Here is a 14,071-nt window from a genome sequence, read left to right on the forward strand (position 1 = left end):
TGGATTTGGGGATCCTCCGCCATTCCTCCTTGCAGATCCTCTCCAGTTCTGTCTGGTTGGATGGTAAACGTTGGTGGACAGCCATATTTAGGTCTCTCCAGAGATGCTCAATTGGGTTTAAGTCAGGGTTCTGGCTGGGCCATTCAAGAACAGTCACGGAGTTGTTGTGAAGCCGCTCCTTTGTTATTTTAGCTGTGTGCTTAGGGTCATTTCCTTGTTGGAAGGTAAACCTTCGGCCCAGTCTGAGGTCCTGAGCACTCCGGAGAAGGTTTTTGTCCAGGATATCCCTGTTCTTGGCCCCATTCATCTTTCCCTCGATTGCAACCAGTCGTCCTAACATACTTCCTTATGAAACACAGTATCAGAGATGTCATGAGGCACATGCTCACTTTCATGTGCATGTGCAGGGTCATGAGCATAGAAGCCTAACTAGATAAGCAAGGACAAGAAAGTGCACGTGCATGAGGAATGATGCATATATGCATTCATGGTCATGCCCACAGATCCTTTTGCCTGCCGCCTATTTAAACCCAAGGTCTGCCTAGCTTCAATGCTGGATTGTCTTCAGCTCTAGTTCCGATATCCAAAGTTCCTGAAGGTCTGCTTATCTTGTTCCTGACCCAGCTATGCCTGAAACTTCTCTTGGATCACCCTAGCCTTTTATGTCTGCTGCTCACTGGTTATCAACCACAGCTTGGACCTCTGACCACGATTCTGCCTCCTGACTTGATACCTCCCTGCCTGCACATTTTTCCCCAGGTCAACATTCCCAACAGTTCGCTTGGTGGGTTAATAAAGGCCTTTTTTGGAAAGCACGCAGACTTCCTATTTTTTGTAGACTTCACAGTTGACCTCCCCAGAGATTTTCCACTTGTGTCAAGTTACTCATTATTTGCAGACATTAAGTAGGGACCAGGTGGATATCTCCAAAAAGAAATTTGTTTGATCATAAACTAATGTACATTCCTGGGATGCAAGGAGGGATTTCAGAGCTATATGTTCTATTTACGAGCCAAAGCAATACATTTTCTTACCGGAAGGCCTGGGAGTCGGCCCTTGGTGAGGTTATAGAGGAAGAGGCATGAATACATTGGTCGACCATGGTGCACAGGGGAATACTCCATACCTCTCTAGTGGAGGCGAATTATAAGGTGTTGTCCATTGGTATCTTGTTCTGCCAAGGCTGGCAAAAATCTATCCTGGAACCTTGCCCCTCTGTTTTCGAGGATGTGGGCAGGAGGGCAATATGTTTCATGTCTGGTGGTTCTGTCCGAAGGTCCAGCGATTTGGATCAGAATATTCAATCTTATCTACTTCGTTACGGTGATGAATATACCCAAGAAACCAAAAACGTGCTGTTTACCAATCTGTCGGATGAGATCCCAGACATCTCTGAACCCTTATCTTCTTTATTTTTTTAGCAGCTAAAATTGCCATAGCACAAGCGTGGTAATCTCCCATGGTTACGGTTGTGTTGGTCAAACTTAGAATATCATGGATTGTGATCAATGAAAAGTTGACAAGTATCCTTAGGGACAAAGGAGCCAGATTTGAGAAAGTATGGAATCCCTGGATTAGATACCTTCAAGCTCCTTAGCAATTGTGGTAGCTTGGGGGTTTTGGGTCTGGGTCGAGGTGACCCATCTCTGTCCTTTTCATTTTTTTTCTCTTTCTTTTTTCCCTTTACGTTCCCCTTTTCTTTTTTTTCTTTTTGTTTTGATTATAAAATTTTTTGTATGGATGACAATGTGGGAGCCATGGTGTCCTAACACATATTGGGATGTACTGTAAGGCACAGCACCTTGTGGTACTGGGAATATTGCATGACACTATGGCACCCCATTTTTCAGTACAGCAGGGATAATACCTGAGTTGTTCTTTAATAGCACACATTTGTGTAGTCACAGCATTTTCTAATTGATGTAATTGAGTATTTATGTTAACTGAGCTTTACACCATTTAAAAGCTACTGTTTTATTAGTCAGGAGCGGTTCATCTGCTGTTTATATGTCACTTGACTGAGACAGGCTGGCCCATGACCTTTCTTGAGGGCTCACCCATCCTTCCACATTTGTATAACGTTAGTACTCTTGTATCTTGAAATTTCTTTGAATAAAAATGTATTGAAAAGAAAAACAATACCAATAATCCTATATTGGCAAATCAGGCCATTATTGGTTGAATCATATCTGACCGTCAACTACATTAGTAGTGTATGCAGGCATTCTAAAAATATCATAAAACATTTGAAAATGATGAGCAAACATCATCCAGATTGTTGAAATAAACAGCCATATCTACTACTATATGGTCAAACTAGACAAACATATGAATAGGGTTCAAGATGTTACCAGATTTGGGTTCATTTGTTTGTAGTGCATAATCTTCCAGGGTTATTTCGTTATTTACCCTTTTCATCAAATAAAGAAAAATTCCACTTAAGATACCAGCCTGGCAAACCAGACATGTAGGCTAGTCTTAGTTACATAGTTAGTCAGGTTGAAAAAAGACACAAGTCCATCCAGTCCAACCATAAAAAAAAAAAAAAAAAAAAAAAACGTACAATCCAATATACCCAATACTATACCCACAGTTGATCCAGAGGAAGGCAAAAAACCCCAGCAGAGCATGCTCCAATTTGCTACAGCAGGGGAAAAAATTCCTTCCTGATCCCAGAGAGGCAATCGGATTTTCCCTGGATCAACTTTACCTATAAATGTCAGTACCCAGTTATATTATGTACATTTAGGAAAGTATCCAGGCCTTTCTTAAAGCAATCTACTGAGCTGGCCAGAACCACCTCTGGAGGGAGTCTATTCCACATTTTCACAGCTCTTACTGTGAAGAAACCTTTCCGTATTTGGAGATGAAATCTCTTTTCCTCCAGTCGTAAAGAGTGCCCCCTTGTCCTCTGTGTTGACCGTAAAGTGAATAACTCAACACCAAGTTCACTATATGGACCCCTTATATATTTAAACATGTTGATCATATCCCCCCTTATTCTCCTCTTCTCAAGAGTGAACAAATTCAGTTCCTCTAATCTTTCCTCATAGCTGAGCTCCCCCATGCCTCTTATCAGTTTGGTTGCCCTTCTCTGCACTTTCTCCAGTTCCCCGATATCCTTTTTGTCTTGATGTACAATGAAAGCCATGAGCATGAAGAAAAATGTAAATGTATTTGTCAAACAAAATATGGATTTGAATGGATTTAGCAAACTGCTGGCAGAGCAGATTTTAGTTATTACTTATTTTCTAATGTTAACTGCTCTGCTGATGAACGGTAAGCAGGTATGAATATCAAATAATAGATGAATGCAAAGTACAAGCAATTTTTGCTTGGTGTGTAAAGCCATACCTGTAAATTGTTAATAGATGACCATTTTTGGTGAATATAAGCTCTATGTTATTCATTAAAGTTTAAAGCAATTTGAATATGTTGAGGCTTTTAACATTACCTTTGTCAGTGGCAGCTGGGTAGGCAATACTACTCCTTCCTTTGAAAGAAGTTTCCTTTCATCTTCAGTCAACACTAATTCTCCACAAGTTCCAGTATTATGACCATTTTGTGGTAGGGTGGAGGCTTGCTGTTTTAATAAAATAACATAATGACAAACAAGTAATACACAAGAATTTCTAGATGTAATTAGAATGTTATAAGCTTTGCATTTTTTTTAAATAAATGTAGGGTGGACATACAGGTTAGTAAGTTTCAAATGGATCCAAACCACTGAATGTACTGTCAATGTAGTTTTAAATTATTTTAAATGTCTTTTGATGCTTGCAGTGACATAATAAAAGTTTTGTTACTCTGTATATAGTGCTAATTTAATTACTTCCTGGTTTGGTTATCTCCATTTGAGAAAAATGAAACATACAAGCCTGACTGAGCTCAACCTCAATTATACACTCTGTATGTTGTATCTATAGATAAGTTTAACAGAACCCAGTGATCTGAAAGTTACTGTACTAGAATGTTTTACATGTGTGTATGTGTACATATGTGTATGTATGAGTGTACATGTGTGTATATGTGTACGTGTGTGTGTGTGCATGTGCGCGTGTGTGTGTACATGTGTGTGTATGTGTGTGTACGTGTGTGTACATGTGTCTGTATTTGTGTACATGTGTGTACATGTGTCTGTATGTGTGTACTTTGTGTGTGTGTATACATGTGTACATGTATCTGTATATGTGTGTACATTAGGGATGAGCTTCGAGTTTGAGTCGAAGCCATGTTCGACTCGAACATCGACCGTTCGTCGAATTGTGAAAGTTTTGGGCCATTCGCGCCAAATTCGAGTGGCGCGTCACGGCCCATAATTTACTGCGGCATCGCAGTGGATTGCTGGCTGATGATTGGCCAAGCATACACTATGACCTGCATGCTTGGCCAATCACAACGCCGTCTGTACAGAGAGCCGTAATTGGCCAAAGCCAGGGTGGCTTTGGCCAATTATGGCTCAGGGGGTTTAGTACACGCCCCACACTATAAAAGGCTGCCTGCGTGGCGGACTTGTGTAGTGTGTTGCGGCGGAGAGAGAGATAGACAGAGAGACAATGTCATTTGATTTAAGTTAGATAGAGTAGGCAGGCGAGTCAGTTAGCTGCACTTACAGTGTATTGTGTAAATATATGCATCCTAGGTGTTGTGTGTGTGTATATATATATATATATATATATATATATATATATATATATATATATATATATATATACACACACACAGTATTCAGTATAGCTAGATTCGTTCCTGTTATTCTCTTCCTACTGACAGGCAGGCGTTTTTACAGTATTTACAGTTAGTGTACTGTGTCCTTTGCACAGTGTGCACCTAAAGCTACCTGAAGAAAATTGCTGGTGTTCTTCTGATCCTATTTGTACCACAGTCAGGCAGCTACAGTATTTACAGTTAGTGTACTATGTCCTCTGCACAGTGTGCACCTAAAGCTACCTGAAGAAATTTGCTGGTGTTCTTCTGATCCTATTAGTACCACAGGCAGGCAGCTACAGTATTTACAGTTAGTGTACTGTGTCCTCTGCACAGTGTGCACCTAAAGCTACCTGAAGAAAATTGCTGTTGTTCTGATCCTATTAATACCACAAGCAGGCAGCTACAGTATTTACAGTTAGTGTACTGTGTCCTCTTCACAGTATGCACCTAAAGCTACATGAAGAAAATTGGTGGTGTTCTTCTGATCCTATTAGTACAACAGGCAGGCAGCTACAGTATGTACAGTTAGTGTACTGTGTCCTCTGCACAGTGTGCACCTAAAGCTACCTGAAGACAATTGCTGTTGTTCTGATCCTATTAATACCACAGACAGGCAGCTGCACTATTTACAGTTAGTGTACTGTGTCCTCTACACAGTGTGCACCTAAAGCTACCTGAAGACAATTGCTGGTGTTCTCATACTAATAATACTACAGGCAAGCAGTTGATTCTGCTAGCTGCAATGTCAGTATATATATACACATCCCAGCTTTGTGCAGCTACATCTCACTGCAGGCCATTAGTATGTCTGGAAGGCCAACAAGGAGAGGCAGACAGTCACAAGCCAATAAAAGAGGGCAAGCAGGCTCTGTGTCTAGAGGCAACAGTGCGAGACAGTTGTGGAGACGGTGCATCCTCATCAGCACGTGGCCCTGGGGCACGCTTGTCCTTTTTTTCAGCAGCTGGCCGTGTTGAGCCGCAATATGCGGAAGACTTTGTAGAGTGGATGACCAAGCTGTCCTCATCCTCCTCATCCTCTCTCACCCAGGCTCAGGGTACTTTGTCTGGCAAAGCAGCTGCCAACGCGGCCTCTTCCCTTGGCTTAATGGCATCAGTCACTCCTTCCCTAGCCCCACCATGTCCTCCTGAGGAGTCCCCCGAACTGTTTGACCACAGTGTTGGGTACATACTCCAGGAGGATGCCCAGCATTTTGAAGGCTCCAATGATGGTACCCAGCTAGAGGAAGGCAGTAACGTGAGCCCAGAGAGAGGGGGTGCCGAAGAAGGACAGCAATCTGGCAGTCATGTTCCCCCAGCTGCAGCATACTGCCAGCTTTGCTCCAGTGATGAGGACGGAGGGGATGATGAGGAAGTCACTGACTCCACGTGGGTGCCTGATAGGAGAGAGGAGAAGGAGGAGGCACATCTCCAAGGAGGCAGGATGCCCTCCAGGGGCCAGCATAAGGGCAGCATACCGACTGCATCACACCGCAGAGCTCCGCATGTGCAGGGCGCTGCTGTCTCTGCACGTTATTCCAAAAGTTCTTTGGTGTGGGCCTTTTTTGAGACAAGTGCATCAGATCCCGCCGCTGCTATTTGCAACATATGTTTCAAGCGTATCTTGCGTGGCCAAAACACCACCCGCTTGGGCACCACATGCTTGACGCATTTCCTCAGGTCATATAATGCCTGCCCAAGAACCGCCTAATCTGTGACATGCCCACCAGGTGGAACTCAACGTTGGCCATGCTGCAGTGGCTGCACATGAAGCAGAAGGCCATCAATGAGTACCTATGCGACTATGGCACCAGGACAGGGTCAGGGGAGCTTGTTTTTTTTCTCCACGCCAGTGGGCTATGATCAGGGATGCATGCACTGTCCTGTCACCATTTGAGGAGGCCGCGAGGATGGTGAGCAATGACAGTGCATGCATCAGTGACACTGTCTCTCTTTCTACCTGTTGGAGCACACGCTGTGTAGAATAATGGACAGGGCACTTGAGGCAGAACAGAGGGAAGAAGAGGAGGATTTCCTTACTTTTCAAGGCCCCCTTTATCCAGACAGTGTTCCTGCGTGCCCGCCGATCACACAGGAAGAGGACGAGGAGGAGGAGGATTGTGTCAGCATGGAGGTGGAGCCTGGCACTCAGCATCAGCAGCAGTCTTCAAGGGATCATTTACAGCCCGAAGAAACCCATTGACTTGTATGTGGCTGGGAGGAGGTGGCTGCGGATCATGTCGTCCTTAGTGACCCAGAGGACTCTGGACCGAATGCCTCAGCAAACCTACGCTGCATGGCCCCCCTGATCCTGCAAAGCCTGCGGAAGGATCCTTGTATATATGTGGTATCAAGGGGAGGGATGATTACTGGCTGGCAACCCTCCTTGATCCACGTTACAAGGGTAAGGTTGCGGACCTTATCTTGCCGTTGCAGAGGGAGTAGAGGATAAAACATCTTCGGGAGGCCTTGCAGAAAGGTTTGTGCAGCACGTTTCCAGAGCCTGGGAGGTTACAATTTCCTGGTCCTCCTGGACAACGTGTTGCTGAGGCTTCGGTCAGTCACAGAAGGAGCAGTGGAGAAGGTGGCCGCCTGACCGATACATTCAGACAATTTTTTTAGTCCGCAGCCCCAAGGTCTGATCGGTTCCAGCAACCATTGCCAGCATCTGATTCACATGGTGCAGGATTACCTAGGGGCAAGATCAGACTTGGACACCTTTCCCACCGAAAATCCTCTGGGTTACTGGGTCTTGAGGATGGATCACTGGCTAGAGCTTGCAAAGTATGCAATTGAGCTACTGGCCTGTCCTGCATCCAGCGTTCTTTCGGAACGCACATTCAGTGCTGCTGGAGGCTTTGTAAACGATCGCAGGGTGTGCCTGTCCACCGAATCGGTCGATCGGCTGACCTTCATAAAAATGAATCAGTCTTGGATCACCAGCTACCAAGCACCTGATGCTGATGTAACCAATTGATTTTTTTTAATATGAGATCCCTTCTAGACTGCCTATGCTGATGCTGAGTGACTATCCTGTTATGCTGAGTGACAATCCTCTTCCTCCTCAATTTTCATGCTGATAGCTTGTAAGAACATTTTTGGTTCTGGGCACCAGTGGCCAAGGCCCAATTTTTCTGCCCCTGTTTAACAGGGGAGTATAATTACAATTCTGAATGCAATACTTTGCAGCAGGGCTCATTCCTGCGCTCCAACTAGAGTATCTGTGAGGGGTTGCAGTGTTGTAGCACCAGCACCAGTGCCCAAGGCCCAAATTTTCAGCCCCTGTTTAACAGGGGGTTATAATTACAATTTTTGCTGCAATACTTTGCAGCAGGGCTCATTCCTGCACTCCAACTATAGCATCTGTGAGGGGTTGCAGTGTTGTGGCACCAGTGCCTAAGGCCCAATTTTTCTGCCCCTGTTCAACAGGTGCATGTAATTACAATTCTTGATATAATATTTCACAGCAGGGCCCATTCCAGCGCCCACCAAGAGTAACTGTGAGGGCTTACAGTGTTGTGGCACCAGCACCACCACCACCACCACCAAAGGCCCAATTTTTCTACCACTGTTCAACAATGGCATTTAATTACAATTCTTGATCTAATATTTTACAGCAGGGTAGTTGCAGTGCAGCCCCATTCACCCTGAGTATACCCCCAGCTGCAGCCACAGCATGTGTACACCCCCAGCTGCTGCCTCTGCGGCTAAAGGGAGGTTGAGAAGTTGGGGGTGGTAAAAACAGCTCAACCATGTGGTTTTACACCCCTCCAACCCGACATGTGAACAAGCCCTTGGTTCACATCTGTGTGGATGCGTTCTGTGTGTAGGGTAGCCCATTCATTTCAGTGGGCTTCCCTACCCTCAGAAATGCAGGGAAAGAAGTTGCTGACCCTTTTTTAAAATTGCACCGCACCGAAAGCACTCCATGTTTGCCAATGTGTGGGGTACCATTAAGAGTTAATGGCACCCTTAAAGAGCAGAGCATTTGTCTGTGTGTCAGGAACATGTTCGCATGTATGTGTGTATGTATGTGTGTACATGTGTGTTTGTGTATGTATGTGCGCACGTCTGCGTGTCTGTTCATGTGTCTGTGTACATGTGAGTGTCTGTGTTTGTGTGCGTACGTGTGTGTGTGTGTACATGTGTCTGTATTTGTGTATGTGTGTGTGCACATGTGTCTGTGTGTACATGTGTCTGTACTTGTGTATGTGTGTGTACATGTGTCTGTATGTGTGTACATGTGTGTCTGTATATGTGTGTACATGTGTCTGTATATGTGTGTGTGTTTGTACGTGTTTGTATGTGTGTGTACACATGTTTGTGTCTGTATGTGTGCATATATACATCGTTTGTGTGTGTACGTGTATGTGTGTGTACGCTTTAGAGAGTTAGGGCAGACAGTACAGTTACAATACAATACAGGAGGAATCAGAGGGGCCTGCTCTTTAGAGCTTACAATCTAAGAGGGAGGGTCAAGTGATACAAAAGGTAATACTGTGGGGGATGAGCTGATGAAGAAAATAAAAGTGCAGTTGTTAGGTGAGGGCAGGAAAGGCTTGTCTGAAGAGAAAAGTTTTCAGGGATCGCCTAAAAGTGGATACAGTTGGAGATAGTCGGACAGATTGGGGTAGGGAACTCCAAAGAATGGGAGAGGCTCTGGAGAAGTCCTGGAGGCGAGTATGGGAGGGGGAGACATGGCAGCTAGAGAGCAGGAGGTCTTGGAAGGAACAAAGAGGATGATTTGGTTGGTATTTTAAGACTAGGTTAGTGATGTAGCTGCGGGCAGAGTTGTGGATGGCTTTGTAAGTTATTGTTAGTATTTTGAATTTAATTTGTTGGGTGAGTGGCAGCCAGTGGAGAGGGTAGAGAGGAGTAGCAGAGCCTGAGTGGTTTGTAAGGTGGATGAATCTGGCAGCAGCATTCAGGATGGACTGAGGGGGGATAGCCTATTTAAAGGTAAGCCAATGAGGAGAGAGTTGCAGTAGTCGAGGTGAGAGATAACCAGGCAGTGAATCAGGAGCTTTGTGGTTTCATTGGTCAGGAAGGGACGTATTTTAGCACCTAGCACCCTTGCATGTGGGGATGGGTGGATGGTTGTGCCATTGCTCTTGACAGAGAAGTCAGAGAAAGAGGCATTTAGGGGTGGAAATATTATGAGCTTGGTTTTGGACAGATTTAGTTTGAGGAAGTGATGTGACATCCAGACAGATATATCTGTTAGTAAGTCAGTGATGCGTGAGGAATGAGGTTATTGTCAAACTCCTAGCACAAATAAACAGGAAAATTATAAACAGAGTTTCAATGGAAAAAAAGAGCAGCAACAGTAACCTGATTAAGGCCTATGGCCACGGGTACGAAAAGGGAAGAATGACCAGTTTAATATCAGACTACTCCATTTTTGCCTCCTGACACCACAACCTAACATTAAACACAGATACTCAAAAATGTTTCAACAGATTATACACAAGATAAAAGACTCTGGTCTCTGAATAGAAAAGCCCGTAGTAAAAGAAAAGAAAAAATAAGCGCAGGGCTACATGAAATGGGACCATGTGGGCTGGGCCAATGAGGGTTAAATTATTTCTTGAAGTTAACTTGAGCTCACAGGTGATTGGTCAGAGAGGTGTGAGGGGGAGGCAGTGCAGAGAGGAGGTCAGAGGTGCAGACATCCGGTCAGCACAGGAGGATAGGAAAAGCTAGTGTGCTGATGTGTCTGCCCCTGCTCTCCTCTGCAGATCGATGGCTGAAGCTGGCAGGATGGCTGAGCAACTCAGGGTAATGGCAGAGACTATGGGCACGGCATGGCTGCAGAGCCAGCTCACAGCCATGCAGGGGACGGCCGCTGCGGTCCCCAGCAGGTCGCAGATGCAGCATGCTTGGCAGGCATGCCCGCCAGAGCACTACAGCCCATCCGGGTCCCCTCCGACTCAGCGTGGCTCAGGGGTGTTGGGCTATCACCCTCAGACACCGCCGGCTCTGCCGCCATTGGCGGGAGCCGGGGACGGTGTCAGGAGGACACCTCGCCAGACGGGACGGCAAAGCAGCACATCCCCACCGCCGGCCATCCTTCCGTGCACAGACCAGGAGGAGTGCGGCACCATCCCTGGTGGATGTTTCACCAGGCAGCTCAGTGGGGGAAGAGCCGCACAGGACTGGGCTCATCCACCAGGGCGGCCGGTGTCACCCATGCACCCCAGATCCAGCCGGGATCCAAGGGCCACAGTGGAAGGGAGGAGAAGCAAAGCCCTTCCCAGAGGTCACACACCGCCACGGCCGGGACCAGCAGTCCTGCAGGCCAAAGGCGCAGAACAGAGGATGAGCTGCCAGGGCCTTTGGCGGCCGGCAATTCCTTGCCAGTGCAATCTCCAGGCAGTCTCCAAGAGTCATCCTGCTCGGAAGGTGAGCTGTCCAGCGAGGAGGAGGTCGGCTGCCGTGGATTCTGAATTGACGGCTGTGGGACCACGTCCTGGTCGGCCCAGTAAGTCCATGCTTAATGTTGATGCTTCTTTTCAGTCTTCTCCTGTCCCTGTGTCTGGGTCCAGAGGTGGGAGGGCTCCGGGGGAACATGTCCCTTCAGCATCAGGGAGTGGGGTCTCTCGCCCCCCCCTCGTCATCAGGCATGGGGTCAGTCATGTCTGGAGAAGCCACGGTCGTGCAGGACCTATTGGTGGGGCTACAGTCATTGGTGCAACGTTTTGATGCAGGCGCATCAGTGCAATCTCCACCGGTGTCGGCCTGGGTTTTGAATGCGGGTCAGGCAGGGGCCCCATCAGTAGTGGGTCGGGGGACGGGGCAGGGGTTAGAAGCGGTGGTGTCACGGGGGGATTTGGTGGTTCAGGAGTCGAGCACCCCTTCCCGCAAAAGGAGGTTAATAAGAATACTGAGCTGGTGCGGATGGCCGATTCGACCAAGTGCGAAGTGTACGTCTGCTTTGAAGGCCCCCTGGGGGCTCATCTCAAAGCCGAGGTCAGGGAAAAGATCTGGAAAGGGGAGTATGTGGAGATCTTCACGTTGCTTCCCCTGGAAAAGTTTAACCTGGACAGGGTTAAGCCGGAGGAATCAAAAAAGGAAGACGAGGAGAAGCAGTGGTATCGGTTGATTCTGCGAACGTTTAGTAATTGGTTGCAGGCATTCGCCATTTTGGCTAGTGTCATTGGCAAAAAGCACCGGAGAATTGCTCGCCATTGTTTTGCTATCTGGACTCCATTGGCGAGGCCCAGAGGGTGTACGGTGGTGTGGCTTGACTGCGATATGACGAACAATTCCGTCAGCGCAAAGCAATACGCCCTTCCCTGTGTTGGGACCATAAGGACATCAGTTTGTGGATGAAACTAATGTTCTCTCCATGAGCCTGTGCAGCGTTTTTTCAAGCGAGGGCCGGGAGCCCAAACACCCCTGGACAGCCGGCCGCAAAAAAAGCGGGGTCAGTTCTGGCAATTCAACGAGGGTTCTAGTAGGTTTGGCGCCAACTGTCGTTACAAACATGAATGCTCACACTGCGGAGGGGCTCACCCCTTGTCCAGCTGTTTTAAGGCCGGGAAATCCCATACCGGTGATACTGCAGGTAGGAGGCCGGACACCGGTGAGGGTGGACAGGATGTCTCCCTTTCTAAATAAATATCCGGACTGGCAGGCAGCTCGGTTACTAAGAGAGGGTTTCAAGGAGGGTTTTGTTATTCCGTGCTCCCTTATGCAGATTCTCCCTGTATCGGACAACCTGAGATCTGCTAAGAAACACTCTGAAGTGGTTTCTGAGAAGCTTGCTAAGGAAGTGTCCTTGGGCCGCATTGGAGGCCCCTTTTCGCTCCGCCCTTTGGAGAATTTACTGGTGTCACCATTGGGTGTAGTTCCAAAGAAGGAGCCCAATAAGTTCCGTTTGATACACCACCTATTGTTTCCAAAGGGTGGTTCTGTTAACGATGCCATCACCCCCGAGGCATGTGCAGTATCGTATACTTTGTTCGATGCTGCTGTGTGTTGGGTTCAGCAATATTGTAAGGGGGGCCCTTACGGATATAGAAGCGGCCTTTTCGCTTACTCTCCGTTCACCCACGCAGTTTTCATCTCCTGGGATGTAAATGGTTGGGGGCCTGTTACGTGGATCTCTGCCTGTTTATGGATTGTTCCATCTCCTGTGCATTCTTTGAGTCTTTTAGTTCCTTCTTGGAGTGGGTAGTGGTGGGTGTCAATTCTGTCATTCATTACCTGGATGACTTTCTCTGCGTAGGCCCCCCAGATTCTGGAGTACTGCTGGCGGTAGGCCCCGCAGAGGTGATCAAATTCCTGGGGATTGAGATTGATTCTAGGGCTATGGAATGTTGTCTGCCTGACGATAAGTTGCATGCCTTACAGGAAGAGGTTCGCTTAGTCGCAGGGAAACGCAAGATTCAACTGCGGGACCTACAGTCTTTACTCGGCAAGCTCAATTTTGCATGCCGTGTTATGCCCATGGGCAGAGTTGTTTGTAGACGGCTGTTGGCCGCCACGGCTGGGGTCACTTCATCCAGGCATTTTATCAGACTGAATAGGGAGCATAGGGATGACCTGCAGGTTTGGCGGGCATTTCTGGATGAGTTCAATGGGTGGTCCATCTGGATGGAGGGGCCGGTCAGCAACTATGATTTGGAACTCTTTACGTATGCGGCTGGTTCTACCGGGTATGGGGCATTTTTGGGGGGGTCGGTGGAATGCGGAGCGCTGGCTTAAAGAATGGTATTAGGCGGGAAACTTAAAGAATTTGGTGCTGCTGGAACTTTTTCCGGTTTTGGTTGCCTTTGCGCTTTGGGGGGAAGTCCTATGCAACATTAAGGTACGGCTGCATTGTGACAACCTGGGGGTAGTGCAGGTTCTTAACTCGATACCTCGCTGTCAGGATCCTCCCCTCCGGTCATACGTTTTTTGCAGTACTTGGTTTTGTGTTGTTTACGGCAAAACGTTTTCTTATATGCTGTGCATATTCCTGGAGTGGAGAATACGGTGGCTGACGCTCTTTCCCGTTTTCAGTTGGACATGTTCCGGGAGTTGGCGCCGGGTGCGGAGCAGCATGAAACCCATTGTCCTCCTTATCTATGGCGGGTTGCGTTGGAATCGCCTCCGGTCTGATTCAAAACTCCTTGAGTGAGTCAACATGGTTGTTTTATTCTAAGGTCTGGAAGGACTGGGAGGCTTTAACTCGGCAGTCAGGCTGTGGGGGTGATAGTGGGGAGACAAGCCAGTTACTTATATACTTTATATGCAAGTGTTTTGCAGAAGGGATATCCATTTCAGCCATGCAAAGAAAATTGGCTGGCATGGTTTTCTGGTTCAAAATGCTAGGCATGCCTGATTTTACCAAGGGCTTTTTGGTAAAACAGGCATTGAG

At 47.1% G+C, this 14,071-nt stretch overlaps 1 protein-coding gene across 3 annotated transcripts in view; it reads right to left on the reverse strand.

Annotated features, from left to right (window-relative positions):
* CREB3L3 (cAMP responsive element binding protein 3 like 3) overlaps positions 1 to 14,071 on the reverse strand; it is a 673,320-nt gene that overhangs the window by 418,013 nt on the left and 241,236 nt on the right. For all 3 annotated transcript variants that reach the window (XM_073594674.1, XM_073594692.1, XM_073594681.1), the window contains one exon: positions 3,455 to 3,583. In XM_073594674.1, coding sequence (XP_073450775.1) covers positions 3,455 to 3,583 — 129 coding nt within the window. The remainder of the gene's footprint in view (positions 1 to 3,454; positions 3,584 to 14,071) is intronic.

The sequence above is a fragment of the Aquarana catesbeiana genome, linkage group LG01 (assembly GCF_042186555.1).
Source record: "Aquarana catesbeiana isolate 2022-GZ linkage group LG01, ASM4218655v1, whole genome shotgun sequence".
In the NCBI taxonomy this organism is placed as follows: Eukaryota; Metazoa; Chordata; class Amphibia; order Anura; family Ranidae; genus Aquarana; species Aquarana catesbeiana.